The sequence below is a fragment of the Silurus meridionalis genome, chromosome 25 (genome assembly GCF_014805685.1).
Source record: "Silurus meridionalis isolate SWU-2019-XX chromosome 25, ASM1480568v1, whole genome shotgun sequence".
NCBI lineage: Eukaryota > Metazoa > Chordata > Actinopteri > Siluriformes > Siluridae > Silurus > Silurus meridionalis.
The window spans coordinates 3,958,263-3,977,992 of NC_060908.1; the positions used below are offsets into that span (position 1 = coordinate 3,958,263).

The window sequence follows — 19,730 nt, forward strand, 5'->3', positions numbered from 1 at the left end:
CTCTTTTCCTCCTTCCTGGTGGCTTCATCCTCAGCATTCTCCTACCGATATATTCCATGTCCCCATTGCTTTATTTTACTATTAGTTTAATATACTATATATGCATGTTGCAACATGCGTGAAAGACAAGAGAGAAGACAAGAGCTAAAATTGCACTTTGAAACACAAAGAAACACAGGAAAAACTGCTGGCGAGAGTCAAGGCAACTGGCAGCGCCACAATATTACATATGAAAATTCAAATTCGGTGTAGAAATTTAAATATCTTTACACATTTTTTGTATCGCTATAACAAGACCGTAAAATCGAAATATCGAAAAAATCGAAGACTACCAGTAATGCATTTGAACTTTGCCGCCGTTTAATCACTGCTCGAGAAGAAGAAAGTTTTTTCCTCTCGGTTGCCTTTGTCGCCCCCTACAGGCCTTCGTGTGAATGAGCAGCCCGTCAGCAGCGGCTCATGACAGGCGGGGAGGGGGAAGGAAGAAGTGGAAGCCGCGGATCCATCTTTCAAGCGAAAATAGGAAAGAAGCCCCGCGTTTCCAGCGGTTTTACTTCTTCGGCGGTATCTCTCCTTGTAAATAGGTGTCAGGGAGCCCGAGGTGGGGGCTGCATCACTGTCTGTAGGATGTCCCGACATGAAGGTAGGTCGCGAAATAGGGGAAAAGGAAAGAACATTACAGCCGGATTGCTGCGTGAAGAGAATGTGTGTGTAGCTGCCGCGGGTTGCCATGTTTTTGTGTTGAAATGTATTAGGGGGGGGGAGAGAAAAAGGGCTCATGATGGCCGCCGCCGTGAATTTTACAATATCGTTTTCCCACACACACCTAAACATTTCCTTTCGGATAACAAACCCTGTGGGGTAAAAAGATTTCAAGATTGAGAGTCGTCGCTACGCCTTGTTGCCGTGTGATAGCAAGGACCTTACTTAGCATGCTAGCGGCTGTAGCCTAGCGAGCGCCCCAGGCTCCGGCCTGGTGTAGAGGGCGAAGCGGGGGAGAAGTGTTTCAGCTCGTCCCAGACTCCTGAGGTGACTGCAGTGTCACCGAGGGCCTGCTTGGTAAAATAAACCGCGAACATGTCGCGCCGTTTTAGTGAAGGAAACCCCCCTATATAGCAGGATGATCCAGCAAATCTTAGCCGCTTAGCGCTAGCCGGGCTAGTCACCGGTCTGTGGCGGTCAGTCGGATGAACCCGGGCCGCCCTTGCTGCTCGTTCGGCTTCTCTTTGCTAGCTTTAGCCTTGAGTCACGCTAGCTGGAAGAGAGTGCTTGTACGAGTGAATGACTTGCACGTCTGGAACTAGCCTAAAGCTCCACCTGGCCTATTAGCATCGAGAAATTGGCACTTACTAGAAGTAAAATCCTCCTAAAACGCCACACATTCCTCCCCTAAGACTCAACCAATCTCTATTTTAACCTAAAGTCTCAGTTACAGCCACTTTCCCTACCCGTCAAGGTGTATTTCTAATCCTGAAAGCATGCTAGCTAACTTTACCTGCCTGACTAGCTTACCTCACCTATCGTGGGCTTTCAACCTTTCAGACAGCTCGTAATACATATACAACTAGAAGTGCTGTCATTTTGCTCAAGTTTCCTCAAATCACAATGTCCAATACTCGATTACATTCAAACATTTGCACACCACTTTCCACTTTGGCTTTTATGTACTAATTTTGCTCCAAATCCCCTTGAACCGCGTTCACACGCACACCAATAATCCGATTCGCATCATTCGGATTATTCGAAGTCTATATAAACTATGTGGAGCAATAACGTAAATCAGATTAGGGTCTTATTCAGATATCGTTTCTAGAAATCCGATAAAGAGAGGGAGAGAGAGATACCTGTGTATACTCTGACTAATCTGGCATGGATAATTTGGATTATTCCGCTCGTGTAAACGCATTGTGACCGATTTAATTCTGAATCCCATAAAGGGTTCAAGGAATGTGATAGATACATGTTTTGCAAATTACTCAACTGGATGGAAGTTTTCTTTTGAATTAGTTTAGAACCACACCAATAATCCGATTCGCATCATTCGGTATTATATGTGGAGCGATAACGGAAATCCGACTAAGGTTGTAATCAGATCTAATTTCTAGAAACCCGATAAAGAGACTCCTCTGTATACCCGGACTGGACTGATTCGGATTGTTTAGGTGATGTGTAAAGTTTTTAAGGAATTCGATAGACATAATTTAAGCAAATTACGTTCGCAAAATATTGAACTCAACTGGATGGAAGTTTTCTTCTAAAATAGTTTATAACCGCACCAATAATTTGATTCAGATTATTTGAAGTCTGTATAAACTGTGGCGCAATATCGTAAATCCGACTAAGGTTGTAATAAGATCTCGTTTCTAGAAATCCAGTTGAGAGAGACACCTGTTTGGATGTCTGTGTTTACGCAGACTAACCTGAGAATGAGATTATTCGTTACTTAACTGAAGGGACGTTTCCTTCGCCTGAGAAAATTAAGAGCCACACTAACAATCCGATTCATATAATTCGGATTATTCAAGCTCTATATAAACTATTTGGAGCGATTACTTAAATCCGTCTAAGTCCCTAATCAGATCTTCGTTATAGAAATCCGATAGAGAGACACCTGTGTAAACTTGGACTAATCTGATTTGGATTTTTCTGGCCGTGTAAACATATTGTGACTAAGTTTTGGATTAGATTAAGGATTTATAAACAATGTGGAGCAATAATGAAAATCGGGTCTGTTGTAATCAGGCGAGAGATCGTCCTGTAATCATTTAAAAAAAAAAATCCAATAGAGAGAGACCTTTTTGTACGTGTATAAACTGACCAATCTGATTCAGACAATTTAGATTGTTCAGGTGTGATTGATTTAGTTTTAGATCAGATTCAAGGAATCTGATGTGCCTGTGTTAAACCTGTGTAGTTCAACGTGTGAAAAAATGATCACGTGTGCAAATTACTCAATTGGATGGATGTTTTCCTCTGAGATTAGAAGTTTAGAACTACACGAATTATCTGATTATATGATTGATTATGCCGTGTGATCAACACGTGGGTCATTTGAAGAAATCTTGTGGACTGACCTGTCCACATTTAAAGAACTATTTAAGGGAACTATTTAAATAAAATAAATCTTTTATATATGGTGGGACACCTTGAGACAATAGAGGTTAAAGTTTCTCATCTTCAGGATCGTTTTTCAGAAGGATGAGTTTTTCTTGGTTGTGTTGAACTAGTTCCAATGCCGAGTACTGATAATCTGAACGATCGAAGATGCAAAAGCATCTCTCTCTGTGTACTGGTTTGAAAACTCAGTTATTATATAGTCTGGAATTGGACATCATGCAGCATCTGAGATGTTCATGTGACAGAAAGTGTTTGTTATAAACAGCTGAACAAACACGCTGGATGGAAATTCTGCGATGTATTGTAGGCAGCACCGTGTGCTTATATGAATATCTTACACACTCTTCTTCTTACCAAAATGTTATTATGATCACGATCTAGTTAGGAAGTATAGTTGCTTATGTGTTCTTGCACCTGTTTTCAAGATATAAAGTGGTTTTGGCATCATAATTCTCTGTTTCCGTGAGTTTTGAGGGTCAGTGATGTATTTAAATGTCTTCTCAACATTGACCATATAGAGACAGGTGACAAATGAAAGGAAAAGCCCACATAACTCGTTTTAGACCAGAAGGATTTATCAGAACAGCTTCTCTACTCTTTTGGCATAGGTTTTAGACGTCTATGGAACTGTGATGGAGTCGTGAACACGGTTCTTAAACAGAGATCCCCTCAACAGATCGAACATATGATGGCCAAATTTACTATTGGGTCGAGAACTGGTGACTGTTAGGACCATAGACTACAGTTTAATTCATTTTCTTCTTCGGTAAACTTTATAGAGAGATTGGGAATGGGGGCGGAGTCTCTCAGGATAGAAATGTTTTGTCATGGCAGGACGTAAGGAGTCAGAAGGTGATTTGCAGCAAGGTGAATATCTGCAAAAGAATGACCTGGCAGTCGAGATGGAGGTCCTTCTCCAATTGCCTCTATAAGCTTAAAACATAACCCTTAACACTTAACACTAATCCACTTTGAAACACCCGGAGTTGTTTAGGCTATTGCACTTTTGGTTGTACTTTATTTAGGTAGGATGGGCTTGAGGACGGCAAACACACACTCCCCTATTTGTCATGCTGAGAGACTTGTACAACCTGATCACTTTTATTTCCCCCTGCATCTCTGTAGACCAAAGCTTGTGGTTTCAACTCTATTGACCTCCTTGAGGTGTCCATACATTGCAACTTTATCATCTTCCTCATGTGGTACTTTTGCTAACATTCTTACACGCTAACGTCCTACATCGAAGTTCTTGTGCACCAGACGTTTTTTCTTCTCCTTCTGATTTTCCTTCCATGTTAAACTAATGCACAAAGCATCAGTGTATTGGAATGTCCGCAACACTATCCAGCTTTGCGTCGCTTTTCATTTCTGTTTATACGCAATGTTCACAATTGCAAATCATGACAACTTGGTGTGATAACGATGGGTTATATTTTAAGATTAGGACTGATTTTCATGTTAGAAAGTAAATATATTAAGGTGTTTTCCTCTTAATTTTAAGTGTAATCTAGTTGCAAAACGTCTCAAATGTCGGCCCGGTCCAATTCCGACCCATAAGGATTGAGTGAAATTCATCTTTTTGACCAGAACAATTGATGGACTAAAGTTTTCGGCTGGCAAAGAAACTCATTTGTGGACACGGGGTAAAAATGGGTCGTAGATTTAACATGGAGCCTTGAAACAGTTCAGAAATCATAAACAAGTCGTTAACAAGGATTTTTTCAGGGTTTCCGCGGTGTCCTAAAAAAACAAAAAAGAAAAATACATTTCAGTCCATAAAAAGTTTTAAATTCGCTGTTCGAGGTCTTAAATGATTTTAAACAGGTCTTAATTTTCTGATGTTTCTACAACTGCATTTGATGTTCATTGAAATTCTCCTGCAGCACTTTAGAATGTTTTTGTTTGTTAGTTTTCATGGTGTTGATCTTTCTTTTGTTAGTCCAAAAATAATTCGCTGTATTAGGAATACAAATGAGACCAACATGCAGCAGCCAATCAGCTTTCTGTTATTGCCACTAATCTCTTTTGGCTTGTTTAGGCTTTGGTTCAGACCAGTTGCTAACATTTGTGTGTGTGTGTGTGTGTGTGTGTGTGTGTGTGTGTGTGTGTGTGTGTGTGTGTGTGTGTTGGATGTTTCGATTTAGACCTTTAAGAATTTCATTTTCAATGGTATTATAGGGGTCTCAAATTTGACTTTGTGAAACCTGCAGAAACCCTGTTTTTTTTGTACACTTAGCTGGTCAAAGGGTTGCGATCTGATTGGCTGTGCAGCAGTTTTGTACTTTTGGATGCTGTGAGCTGACAAGCTTTTCCGAGGAAGATGAAGAGTTCATGCTTTCTTAGGTTTAAAAGGTTCATGCGTTCTCAGGTCTCTGGTAAAAACTGGAGATTCTGATGAATTCGGGGAAAGTCTGTGGGTTGGTCTTGATATTGTCAGACTGCTCTTCTCTCAGCCAAGCAATGAAAAGTACCACACTCTGTAGAAGAAGTGATAGACTTCGGACAAAAAGAGTCCAATAATCTCCAGTAGAGTTTGTGTGTATTGGTTACTGCAGTATTACTTTTATATTACCAATATGAGTCAGGATTGATGTGTAAAAATTGTAAAGGCAGATCACCGCATAATTATTGTTGCGCATTGAACATCCCTTTGTTCGCAAACCAGTTTTACTTTGTGTGTGTGTGTGGGTGTGTGTTTTGCCTAAATGTGAGAATTAGCCCTTTACTTGTCTCTGCATGTGGATTATGGTTGGTGTGGTTCTGATATCTTTTGTACACTTTACTGGCTACGAGTTTCAGAATCATAAACACCTCGTTATTAATTCCTTAATGTTTTTGCTTTTACACAGAAACGTCACAGAATCTTGCTTTCAGTCATTAGTTGTTCCAGCTGTCAGTGTTGAGTAAAGGAGAAAATCTCGTGTGTTTGCCGAAAAGGTGTATGGATCCGTTATGCCAATCAAATGGACAAGCGAAAGTAGGCGGGTCTCGGACGTGTTTGTTGACTGCCCACAATTTCTCATGTGAATGCATGAAGGCTTGTGAGAGTTTCCAGCCTGTGTTAAGTTTTCTGCTGTGGTTAATGACTCTGTGTAATGCAGGGGTGATCGCATAATCGTTTGAACAGTAAATACACCTAAAAAAGTGGTTTGGCACAAAGATTGAATTGAAAGATTTGCTGCTTTCAGGTCACAGAAAAGCTTAAAGTCTTCTAGTTTAACTGTTCATGCTAGTACTTGTAGTAGGTCTGTGAGCGCTCATGTTTAAAGGTGTACAGGTTGCTTTGTTCACTAGTCACACTTCTTTTTGCCAGGACATAGTGTCATTTGGAGAGGTGGTAGGACATGTGGATTAAAGTTCGAAGACTGACAGAGACGAGGATTCGGTTCTTGAGCCAAATGATATCATTAAGTGTGTGTTTCCAGCCTGCTGTCTCTGGTATTGAACTTGTCTAGTGCTGGGCGAATCTTCCGAACTTTGTGACTACGGGATTCTGTCAGCTAGTGTTGCACGATATAGCGCTATTAGAAAGGTATCGCAATACCCTGCTTTTAAAAACAATACAATTCCTCATTTTATTAGTATCAGTACTTTGAGTGGCCGATGTGGTTCCGAATGTGTTAGACAATAGGGAGCGTGTGTGTGTGTGTGTGTGTGTGTGTGTGTGTGTGTGTGTGTGTGTGCGCCGCCCAGTGTTCTCTACCCCACATTGATTGCGTGCCGAATTGTTTTTTCCTCTCAGATGCACACCGACTTTCAGGATGAAATGTAAATAATTAAAAATGCTAATTTATTTTTTTATTTATGTTTGTTTTGTTTTTTTTTGTTTTTTTTTTTAAACAGTTCGACTCTGTTTCAGCAGACAGCAAACGTTGGCTGTTTATTAATAAATAAAAACAAAGTTTCATTATCCAATTACTTTTCCTGGTTGTTTTTTTTTTTTTTGTTTTTTAAATCCATAGTCTTTAATCGGTATTGGAATCATGATTTTTAATTTACGTATCGCGCAATAGTCAAGATTTTCAGCACTGTAGGCACGAGACAGAGTTCATAGACAATGGACAGACGACGTCTGAAATTGCTGTGCTGTTGAACTCGAGCTACTGGCTTGCCTTCCCCGCAAAGCTCGACCCCGCAGCACATGTTTTGTGCAGGTTATATATAGGACATGGAACACATGCCAGAGCCGAAGAACACAGCAGAGACAGAGACAGGTGTCTCTCACCTCCTCCTTGCACTTCATCATCTGTCATCCCATGTTTTCTTTATTGTGACTATTGGGATAAATATATATATTTTTGGTCAAAACAAATATTACGATTTTACAACCCGTGATCATGTGACCAAAGCCTCACAAGTGAATTAAATTTGGCCAGCGCAGGTTCGGAGGTTTGGCAGGAAGAGGACGTTGCTGGTGTTTGAATACCTGTTCATGTGCAAATATTCCAATTCAAAAGTTACTGCTCGGAGTTTCTTGTATAAACGTAATAAAAAGGAAAATCATATTTGGCTGTAATTTGATGCAGAGGTTCGATAGGAAGCTTGTAGGATAAAAGGGGGAGGATAGAGTTCCAGTAACAGTGAACACACTTCATTCATACAAGAACAGGTGCAAATCAGGTAGCTCGGGTTTGCAGACTAAAACTAGCAACACTTCATTTTATAGTGAGCTTTTATTTGTATTTTAAATTGCTGTTTTTTGTGAATGGTTTAGATTAGAGACTGCACAGGTCTAATACCCAGGATCACTACTGAACTTGTGCATGCAGAGGGAGAGAGAGAAAGAGAGAGAGGGTCCTTGAGCTGAAAAGACCTCACATTTTTTAATTGTATCTTGCTGTTCCTTCGTTTAAGTTGTTTGATACCCAAGTTGCCCCCTTTTTTTTTAATAACCACTCTTTTTTTTTTTTTTTTTTTTTCTGTAAGCTCCCTGCATCTTTTGCATGAGACCCGGGTTCACCTTTTTTTTTTTTTTTTTTTTTTTGTGTGCAAAGAAGAACAAGCAAAAAAAATCTTTCAGTACTGCCGAACAGGTTCTCGGCGGAGACGGCGCTGCCTGAAATAGTTATTAGATGACGTAAACCGAACGGATCCGGTCACAATTCGCTGTGATTTATTTATTTATTTATTTATTTATTTATTTATTTATCCTCTTTTCTCCAGAACGAGAGCAGCATGCCAAACGTTTTTTTTTTTTGCATTTCATCTCGGTAGTGCAAGAATTTAGAGCTTTAACCACCTCTGTTATTTAATATTGATGTTATAATGAAAAAGAATATTATGCAAGAATGTACTATAGGATTGTTAGTTTTATTTTTTCTCCCCTTTTTAAGTTTGATGGGGAAAGGGGCGGGGCTTCAAGGTGGCGCAAGGGTGTAATTTAATGTAATAATGGTGTAATTGTAATTTCAAATGATTTCAAATTCATGTGACTAATCCCTAATTTTATTTTTTAAAATTACATGGAAGAGAAAAAGAGCTGAAACTTCTTGCTTTTAATATAAAAAGATTTTAAGCTACTAATAAATTGTTTCAAATAATATAATCATAAATTATTCTTTAATAAGCTCTGAGCTATACGTGAATGAATATGCAAATTATATGCAAATATTTGCATATATACAGTTCCAGACCTACCTTATTACACATCAATTGTTAAAAAAAACTATTATTTATTTTTATTTGGTTTGCAGGTTTTATCTCTTAATTATTGAACATTTAAAGGTGAAGATCAATGTGGTGATCTCACCCTCCGCCTGACCTCACAGACAAAGCTCAGACAAAACCCCGCCCCCTTTTTTGGGGGCGGGGTGAGATTCAGGAAGGGTTTGTATAATCACATGCATGTAAAATACTGTTCTGATTGGAAAGGAAGTAACCTTGCTGTAGTGTTGCTGCTGAGCTCTGACCTGCTCTGCTGAGCAACTTTTTAGTGTAAATAGAAAGAAATGTGAAATCGCCATTGATTATTTTGTACTTCGTCTTCCAGGCAGCTAAAGCTTGCAAACTGCACTTTTAGAATCTCGTGGCTTATTTTAACATCTCTATGAAAGAAGTGAAACAGTTATTGCTGAACTACAGGATTATTCCCAGGTTCCCGTGACTACATAGACGATATGATTTGAATTATGGCAAAAATATCTTCTGGTGCCTGGCTGTATATCACCTGCATATTGTTGTAGCACTTTGAAGGTGTATTTAATAATAATAGTAATAATAATGCTGTTATTTTCTCTTGTAACATCTGCTTGTGCAGCACAAAGGAGGTTGATTTGAAGCGTGTGTTCTCGTCCTGCAGGTGTGAGCTGTGACGCATGTTTAAAAGGGAACTTCAGGGGGCGCCGGTACAAGTGTTTAATTTGCTACGACTACGACCTGTGCGCGTCGTGTTACGAAAGTGGAGCCACCACGACCCGACACACCACGGAACACCCCATGCAGTGCATACTAACCAGGGTAGACTTTGGTAAGAGCCTCCCTCAGGCCACTCGATAAGAAAACAGGTTCTCAGCTTGGGTGTCATTATGAAATGAAGTGTCTCTCTCTCTCTCTCTCTCTCTCTCTCTCTCTCTCTCTCTCTCTCTCTCTCTCTCTCTCTCTCTCTCTCTCTCTCTCGGTCTGCAGATCTGTATTACGGTGGAGAGGCATTTTCAGTAGAGCAGCCCCAATCGTTTACTTGTCCCTACTGCGGCAAAATGGGTTACACAGAAACGTCTCTACAGGAACACGTCACCTCGGAGCATGCAGAGACTACCACAGAGGTGGTGAGTGTATTTACAGCACTTCTTTTCTACGAGACACGAGTCTTTTCAAAACATCTTCTGATGATGCAGAGAAAAGCACCATCTGTCCTGATCCCCATATCTGAAATCAGAGATGTGTTTGATTATCTAGCACTATGATTGACAACTTGCATTCCACCCAGAGCACCCAGGCAGTATTGTATCTTGCGTGTAAGCTATAGGACATTGTAGTATTTAGTAAAAATAAATAAATAAACACCCAATGTAAAATAGTCCTGAACTGTATTACAAAAATTAAAACAGTGCTGCATCATGAAAATGTGCTAAACTAAATAAATATGAATGTAATTATTATATTAATAAATATTGAGAAAAATAAGACATGTATTCAAACTGAAACGAAAAGTAAATAAAAACTAACAAATGAAATAAACAGTCACATCCAAAATGAAAGACCAAAAAAAAAAAAGGCACTTCTAGTAAACAGCACACAGAGTCAGTGATTCGCCTCTAGAGCCTGCTCTCATACTGTACTAATGCAACCCGGAAAAACTATCGTAATGGATTTTTGCAGATAGTACCGGCAATCAACAATCGCCAACGATTTATTGAAGAACCCAATGAATCAGTCGACCACTAACGATAGACTTAGACTGTGTGAACAGAAGTTTGTGGACACCCTACCAAAAGATTCTTATGTGCTTTTTGAACGTCACATTTTCTATTGTATTGATTTCCATGTAGACACGTGTTTCATATCAGAGGCATGATGGACAAAATATTATGACTATCACCTGTACAGATAAATTGCTAAGTCTGATGCACTTTTGTATTTCAGGTAGATTCAGCATTTAGAGCTTTGAGTTACAATCTAACGACAAACAATCTTATTATTAGTATTAAATGTAAATAATAGGAGAAAACTAGAATTTCCTTTTACTGAAGAAAGTGCAAGTGGTGCTTGACTGCTAAATCGTTGGACATTGGTTTTTTACTGCAAAGTGTGAAAAGCAGTTGTCGTAGGTGGGATGAGCATTTCGATGTAACGGTTTCCTCATTATTTTCTGTGCGAACGCCACATTACTGAGAAAAAAACTCTCCCAACTCTGCTGAACATTTTGACATGTCGTAAGATTCATTACAGAAGCAGGTCGTATGTTGTATATCAGAGGGATGAGATGCAAAAATGTATCTATCGCTATTATCTGTACAGATAAATTGGTAAATCTGATGCAGTTATGCATTTCAGATAGATTCAGTTAGAGCTGTGAGCTACAATCTAAACAATCGTTCCATATAGCGGAAATGTACACCCCTTTTATGTTTTAACTCCTGATCTATCAGCAGCAGCCCGAATTATTGTCATTAAAAAAATATATATTATTTGTCGCAGTGAAACCTGTTTCAGGATATCTGGTTTCATGGCTTTAGTGCATAATAAGCTCTTCATTAAAAATTATTAGATTCACTGTTGATGTGAGGTCATGTGATAGACTGGGGGTTGGACTTGGCAATTCCAAGTTGTAGAGGTGATTTTATTTATTTTGTGTAATCAGAGGTCAGAATTATAAACTTTCTGATGAGCTTGAAAGCCTACACAGTCGCTGTTTTATGGTCATGTGAATCTTTGTTTGTTTGTTTTTGATTTCCAAAGTCTTGCAACTAATTGTCAAGAATTAAATCCAAGTAGTCAGTTTATAATTTTTTTTTCTTTTCAGATTTGCCCCATATGTGCAGCGTTGCCCGGAGGTGACCCCAATCACGTGACGGACGACTTCGCTGCTCATCTCACACTTGAACACAGAGCACCAAGAGATTTAATATCCTTTCTGTTTTGTTTTACATTTCAGATCACACACACACACACGCAGATTACATTAAACAGTGACATGAAAGAATTTTGCTTCATTCAAGAGTTTAAAAGCAGAATTATTCTCTATATGGACAAAAGTTTCTGGACACCTGACCATGTGATTCCACATTGAGTCCCCAGTTGTTGTTATAACAACCTCCACATTTCTGGGAAGATGTTCCACTGGCACTAGTGTGCTTGTGGAGATTTGTGCTGATTCAGACACAAGGCTGTTATTGAAGTCAGGTACTGATGGAGGTGGGCTAAGGAGCCCTGGGGTGCAGTCAGCGTTCACATTTATCATAAAGGTGTTCAATAGGGGGGTTGAGGCCAGAGCTCTATAGCAGGCCACTTAAAATACACTACAAAGCATTTATTGGCAATGCATTAAAAACTAGGGAGTGATTTTTATTTATTTATTTTTTACGATGATTTGTGCAGTAGCACTACATCAGCGTTCACATTACAAAGTTCACTTATTGTACATATTGATTTGTGATTGATTTCGATTACTTTACACCCGGTGCTATAGCTTTCTGCCTGGTGTCGAATATAATTTTGCATTTCCTCACTTCTGCAGATCAAATTCTCAAACTCCTCCCTGCCCACTATATAGGCTCACTACATAGGGTAGAACATCAAGAACGGATGTAATGTACTGTTTACAATCTGCTGCGTTGATTGTATTTGAGCAAAAAAAGTTGGCAACCTCAGCTCATTGTATCTCATGTTTAAAAGCTTGCTGTGCTGGAGACATGGTACTGCTTCTGAGTACTTTTTTTTACTTAAATACAAGTAAAGTTACAGGTCTAAAAATCTACTCGAGTAAAATGAAGCTCATTTAAAATTGACTCAGAGTTTTTAATAGCAGTGGTGGAGGATTCTGGTGTAGTTCAAAAAGAGAGATGCATCTCAAAGTAGTTGTTTTTGGTTTTAATTGAAGTACACCTTTAAAAATTTAAGTGCAATAAAAAAAAAAAAAAATAAATAAACTCTACAGTTCATGACTCAAGTCTAATGCGAGTTACGCACTTTCACAGTAAAAAAAAACTGATATGATGTCATTTAGATAGGAATTCCTATCTGGAATACAGTGATACTAATTGTTGCTCCTTAATGGCGGTGTGTACGATGAGAGCAGCGGGGTGCGGCACGTGCGCAGGATGTTTCACCCTGGGCGTGGGCTGGGCGGCCCTCGGGCAAGGAGGACTAACATGCACTTTACCAGCAGCTCCACTGGGGGGCTCTCATCCTCACAAAGCTCCTCTTACTCCCCGAGCAATCGGGAAGCTATGGACCCAATAGCAGGTGTGTTACAGGTGTTAAGGTTTTAAAGAATAACAGTGTGATTACAGCTTCATTATGCCACAGTATGAGCCACGTTTACAACCTAACGACTTGTTTATAATATCAGCCCAGTTTAGTCTTTTTTTTCCCCCCAGTATTGCTAGACGTCTCTGTGATTGTCTTTTTCAGAGTTGCTGTCTCAGCTGTCAGGTGTTCGGCGCTCGGCAGGTGGTCAGCTGAACCCTTCAGGCCCATCGGCCTCACAGCTACAGCAGTTGCAAATGCAGTTGCAGCTGGAGCGGCAGCAGGCGCAGGCGGCGCGTCAGCAGCTGGAAACGGCGCGCAATGCCACGCGCCAGCGCAGCAACGCGAGCAACATCAGTGCCAGCGTGCCGCCACCCAGCACCGCAACAAACACAGCCATAACCGAGAGCAACCCGATGGCCTCCCACAGCTCCCAGTTCCTCCTCACACGGTGAGCACATGGACTCACACATTTTGTGAATCTGTTATATAAAAGAAAACTAAACAGGGTGTTAGTAGTTTTGGCATGGACTAGAAACAAGTCTTTACCTGAAGCTGCCATTTTAATATGAATAACAAACCTGCTATGGGAGCATAGAGGTAGCAAAATTCCATTTAAAATGGAAATGTATGTTATTTAAAAATACATTTTCCATTACCAAATGTGTGAAGTTTGGTGCAAAAGGAAAATAAAACTTAAATGCTAATTCTATTCGCCTTTAGACTCTAAAATTCTTCGGATTGCATTTTCATCACACGGTGTTATGATGAAAAAATATTTAGGACAATTAACATTTAAATGATCCATTTCTGCTTGAGCGTGTTAAATATATCAGTTCAATTTGGGTAATAAATGTAAAAATAATAAATAATAATAAAAGTGTCAACATTCTGATGTCATTTGCATATTAAATCTACTGTTAGAATGGCAAATTATATTAATTTCATTTTCCTTTTGCACATATAACAACGGAAAATTTGCATTCATACACAAGAAAAGCATTTCCGTTTTGAATTTTGCTACCTCTCTGCTTCCATAGGCTGCTAGAGACGAGTCAGGTTTTTATACATAGGTGTTTGTGAGCGAGTGCTTGTCTCCAGGGTAAATTGGGATTTTCTGCGATTGGGCTTGAGCTTAAAACCGTATGAAGTGTTCCTCATATCCGGAGTTTGAGCCACGATCACATGAACAGCCTAAAGATCCACGAATCAAACCTCTGCTGCGACATTGGCTCAGGACTGCAATTGGCATGAGCAGATTAGTTTTCAAGGGTCTATCAGGGAACAGTTGATAAGTGATAAAACTATAATTGGAACTATAATCATTGGCACCCAGACGAGGAGGGGTTCTCTTCCGGGTCTGGTTCCAAATACCACGTCAGGGAGTTTTTACAAACTGTAGTTTGTTCAAAGTGGATCTTTCCAACGCTGTTTCTCCCATTTTGTTGTGTTGTAGTGTTTTTGTTTTAAAATTGATTACAAATTAAAAGCAGTGATTGGACCCTGATTTATGAAAAGGCTGCTTGAGTGCAAACACTGCATGTTTGACTCTTCTTGATTCAGCACGAGAGACAAATCGAGATCAAGATTTTAAGTTTTTGGGGTTTTTTTGCGCATCGACGCCTTAAAACTGCTTCGTCACACCCTAAGAAATATTATCACTATTGATATTATCTCTATTGTCCAAATATTTATAAATCCACCTGCCCCTGTGACAGGTTTAAGACTCAAATGTTTACCCACGTCGCCTTTCATTTCATGGTCTTCCTTCTACTCGGCAGGTTGAACGAGCCGAAGATGTCCGAGGCGGAGCGTCAGGCTCTGGAGAGCGAGCGCGCCGATCGGAGCCTGTTCGTGCAGGAGCTGCTGCTGTCCACGCTTATGCGCGAGGAGAGCTCTTCCTCGGACGAGGATGAGCGGCGAGACTTCGCCGACTTCGGCGCCATGGGCTGCGTGGAGATCATGCCTTTGGACGTGGCGCTGGAGAGTCTGAATCTGAAGGAGAGCTCTGCAGGCAAAGAGCCTCCACCTCCTCCTCTTTGATGATATCCCACCACCACGCAGACAATGTCCTCTGTGCTGTAACTGCCAATGACGGTGGGCAAACACACAGCTCTCACTTTTTTTTTTTTTTTTTTTGTTTCTTTTTTTAAATTTTAAATTTTTTTTTTTTGGTGATTTTCAGGTCTGTCACCTGTTACATTGTAAAAATCCATAAAGAGCGAGAGAGTGAAAGTGAGAGAGAGAGAGATAGAAATAGAGAGGGAAAGAACAAACGTATGAGATGTTCGTGAGCGTGCAAGAGACAATGAAAGTGTATGGTGTGTGTGTGTGTGTGTGTGTGTGTGTGTGTGTGTGTGTGTGTGTGTGTGTGTGTGTGTGTGTTTGATGATGATAATCAGTTCCACATGACTAATTTTTTTTCCTTTAGCAGGTGAGCGTAGGTAGCTGTGGCAGACCTTCAGCTTCCTGTGTCTAACAAAAAAAAAACCCAAGGCTCTCCTTATAAATACTCCACATTCTAAAACTGAAGACAGAGTCCTTCTCTAATGAAGCTGCTGTGTGTATTTATGAATAGTAATTAATAAAAAGTGCTTGGATGGTTTACCATAACTACTGCATGAGGTTATTTGCAGTGTGCATGATTTTTAATGACCTTGTCATTAAAATGGCAAAAATCCCAAAGCGTTCTTTACTTTTTATTTTTTTTATTTTTTGGTTCATTTAAATTGTTTTTTCTTTTTTTTTTTTAAAGAGTTACTTGAACTTAAAAAAAAAAGTGTTTTGAATCTATGGAATATTATAGAATCAAAATTTATTTAAATATTTTATAAAAAAGGAAATAAACGCAAAAGCATCAAAAAATTTGGAAACCTGCAGTAGCTTCATAAGAAAGCAACGCAATGTTCTGTCTCCACTCCAGTCTGCTCTTGCTTTCAGGCCACACATGATAACATAACCAATGCTGCAAAATAATAAAACAAAAAAATAAAGAAAAAAAAACATGGTGGGACAAAAATAAAGAAAAAAAAGAAAATTAGTTAATACAATAGTCTTTCTTTTTTTTTAATCCAATAATTAAATCTATACAAGCAAAAATATAACCTCCTGTTTATAACCTGCCTCTTTTTTTGGTTTGTTTGTTTGTTATAAAAAAGAAAAAAGAAACGACGTCGATGTTCTTCGTGACAACTGTGTAATCACAAGATGTACTTTCTAACTTTTGCACCTGTACAGAACACTTAGCCTCTCCATGCTTCATCTTGCTCTGCTTCTTCCAATAGCGCCTGCTGCTCCTGAATCGATCCTCTGAGCCGGAATGCAGATAGACGATCATTTTTAATTGGGTTGTTTTTGTTCCCCTCCCTGTCCCCCGGCCGAGCAAAAATTATCACTGTACACAGGAGGAATCTGCGCCTACATCAGCAGTCCTGCTCGTATATCGCTTTTTTTTTTTCTTCCTTAAGTTGGTGAAGGAAAGCTGAAGACTTTGTCCCATAGGTTTTTTTTTATCCCAACATTTAAAAAAAAAAAAAATTATTTTAATTTTTTTTTTTTTTTTGCTCTGCTAAAATGAAATGAAAAAAAGATAGCACCTTCTATTTATTCAGGTTTCAATTTGCTTTGGATTCTTTTGGATGATGTTTTTTTCTTTTTCTTTTTTTTTTTTTTTTTTTTAAGCCTTGTGATTGAATCATGCCACCTCCATGCCTATACTTTTAGCCTCAATGTAAAATACAATGAGATGTATATTGAATTTGTGCGTTAACTTTCATAATGGTTCTAGGACATGGGCAGACTTTTTCTTTTTTTTTTTTTTTTTTTTTTTTTTTTTTTTCCTTTTTTTTATTGTAAATTTAGAATACTACAATAAAAACAGCGCACAGCTTTTGATGAAAAGAAACCCATCGTCCTCTCGCTCTTTGTAGCCGCGGTTCATATGGAGGGTCGTGGAAAAATTGTAGATGCTGATGATTAACTTTGAGGTATTTGTGCTGCTTGGATTTTATATATTAACGTCAATGGTGTTGTGCGAAAGTATCTGAAGTTGTAAAAACTCGACCTGTGAGTCAAATCGAAAACGGCGTGAATATCCTTTCCTTCATTTCTACATTCTTTTAAATGACAAATTATGACACTATTATTATATGGGGAGAAATACCATATTTAAATGACACCAAGTTATAAATCTCTCTATAGAATTAATTTTTTTTTTTTCTTTATTTGATCTCTCACAGGTTAAATAGTAACAGCTTGATTTCTATTTAAAAATTTGCATTAACTTGTCTCAACAATCGCACCTGGTTTAAGAGTCTTTTGTATTAAATCTTTCTGGACCAAAAAAATATTTAAACCAGTATCTCAACGCGCTTAAGTTGTCAGTCGGTTACTTAAATCGAGTTTTTGTGGATTCAATTGTGTTATAATTGAACAACCCCCAACTGGGTTCTCCTGCTTTCTCTTAAAAATGAATGAAAGAAAAATAAACAATAAAACCTGCCTAGTTAGTTTATTGAATTGTTGCTAGGCAAAATGATTTTTTGTTTTTTATTTATTTGTTTATTAAGGCAAAAGTCATGCTGGAACAGGTTTGAGTCTCCTAGTTCAAGTGAAGGAAAAATTAAATGCTCTCACATCCTAAGACACCTAAACAATTGTGTGTCTTAAGTTTGAAGAAGAACCACATATGGCTGGAAAACTCGGTGTCATATGCTCACATCGTAATTACAGCGTTGATCAGGTGTCCTGTGATTTCTTGAGCCAATCAAAAACAAGTGGGCGGGGCCAATGTCTGGAAAAAGTCATAAATGGCGGCGCTGCTCGTCAGTAAGTACAGCTCGCTTCTTTGTCTTCCTGTTGTTTGATCTTCCAACATTCCACAGATTTGGTAGTAAAGGTTTGTTCTTTCTCTCAGGTTTTTCTTATTAGCACTTTGTCATGAATGTATAACAAGTGCTTCAGCTTAACAAGATGCTTAGAAAATGTGTGCCTCGTTTAGTTTTTCAGTTATTGGTTACAGTTACGTTAAGTTTATTTGTGTGACGCACAAACCTACTAATGCTGCAAGTTGAGTTTCCACTTTTTTATGGAGAATTCTTTTAGGAAATAAGGTCCATACATACATGGCCTCGACAGGAGGACAAATTATCTATCTAAATTGATCTATCTATCTACTAGGCGTTCCTATTACCAGGTTGCCATAGAAACTGTTATTAGTGTGTGTGGTGCAATCAGCGTTTCACTTTTAATGAATCACGTTTGCTAAACTCACATTGCTGGCTGGTGAATTAAGTCACTAAGTCATTCTTATATATATTTGCATAAATGTACATACTTTTTCTCATGACACACCCACATCTTGTGGGCACATCCTCCAGCACTGCTCGTCTGGTACCACCTTCTCTCAGAATGAGTGGTAAGTATACTTCAAGGCTCGTCTCTGTTTTTGCCAAAGTGATGGAATGAACTTCCCCTAGATGTCTGTCCCTGGCTATCTTCAAGCGACGGTTGAAGACCTACCTCTTCCTGAAACACTTCAATTTGTACTTTCCAAGTTTGTAGAATTCAAGCGTTATATTTATATTGAGACCCGAAGTCGACAACTCTCCTGTATGGTTTGTGGTTGTTGGTTACTGCGTGTGTGAACGCGTGTCGGTGTTTGTCCGAACGTTCTCATAACGTCGAGGGTGGAAAGTCGCACAAGCCTTATGAGCCAAATTATCTTTCACCTGAATTCTCTGAAGCAGTCCGTGTTGGGAATTAAGGTTGAAGGGCCTTGAAAAAAAGTTCCTGTATTTTTGTAACATTACTGTATTTTTCTCACCAAGATCTTGTATTAAACCAGTTGATAAGACAGTTGGACCACTGCACAAAATCATCTCCAGCCCACCCCAAAGATTCTAAATGGAGTTAAGGTCCAGACTTTGGTGTGAAAATTGTCTAATGCTCCCTGATCAACTTTTTAAATTTTAGCCTGATGAATCCTGGAATATGGCCATGCTACCAGGAATGTAAAAAAAAAATCTATTGATGAAGAAACCTTTTGGTATATTCATACCCATTTTAAAAAATTTTTTTTTGGGTGCATAATATTGTTGAACTTAGACCTAACCAACGGAAGCAACCCCAGATCATAGCACTGCCCCCACAGGCTTGTATGGTATGCACTATGCATGGCTCTGTAGTTCTCACTCTGAAACGGTAAGTCTGGACACTTCAAATGGAATTTTTCTATTGCTCCAGAGGCCATCTTTATGCTAGCAAATTGAAGTCTTTTCTCCAAGTAGCCTTACAGAAGAGTGGTTTTCTCTCTCTCTCTCTCTCTCTCTCTCTCTCTGTCTGTCTGTCTGTCTGTCTGGAGAGTTGGTAGGTAAGTGCTTAAGGCATTAGAAAGTCTCAAGTTCAAGTAACAGCACTACCAAGCTGCCACTGCTGGGCCCCTGAGTAAGGCCCTTCACCCTCAACTGCTCAGTTATAAGTCAATCTGGATAAGGGTGTCTGCCAAATGCCATCAGTGTATCGCCTACCTACCTACCATAGATAGATAGTTTGTCATACGTTCATTTCACAAGCAGGCTGGACACAGTGTGTACTGGCTCTTTTTTAGGGTCTTATCTTCCGGTGGTAACTTCATTTATGGCCAGCTCGTGTCAAAATGTTCACCAATATCCAAGGCATTCAACTTTCAAATCAGACACGCACACAAA

General features: G+C 39.1%; 1 protein-coding gene across 2 annotated transcripts; it reads left to right on the forward strand.

Annotated features, from left to right (window-relative positions):
* Positions 1–413: 413 nt before the first annotated feature.
* On the forward strand, positions 414–15,636 carry kcmf1 (potassium channel modulatory factor 1). 2 transcript variants are annotated; one of them, XM_046838689.1, is made up of 8 exons: positions 414–643; positions 9,416–9,583; positions 9,742–9,881; positions 11,579–11,680; positions 12,843–13,020; positions 13,189–13,474; positions 14,805–15,120; positions 15,455–15,636. In XM_046838689.1, exons 1-7 carry the CDS (start codon positions 460–462, stop codon positions 15,064–15,066), a joined length of 1,320 nt encoding a protein of 439 aa, XP_046694645.1. In that variant the 5' UTR covers positions 414–459; the 3' UTR covers positions 15,067–15,120; positions 15,455–15,636. The 2 variants fall into 2 exon arrangements, with proteins under 2 accessions (XP_046694645.1, XP_046694644.1); XM_046838688.1 differs by having other exon boundaries at positions 415–643; positions 15,458–15,636.
* The last annotated feature ends 4,094 nt before the right edge of the window (positions 15,637–19,730 follow it).

Coding starts and splice junctions, on each gene's coding strand:
- kcmf1 (XM_046838689.1), top strand. CDS start 460: ATGACAGGCGGGGAGGGGGAAGGAAGAAGTGGAAGCCGCGGATCCATC. Junction 9,584..9,741: donor ACTAACCAGGGTAGACTTTG/GTAAGAGCCTCC, acceptor CTCGGTCTGCAG/ATCTGTATTACGGTGGAGAG. Junction 9,882..11,578: donor CAGAGACTACCACAGAGGTG/GTGAGTGTATTT, acceptor TTTTCTTTTCAG/ATTTGCCCCATATGTGCAGC.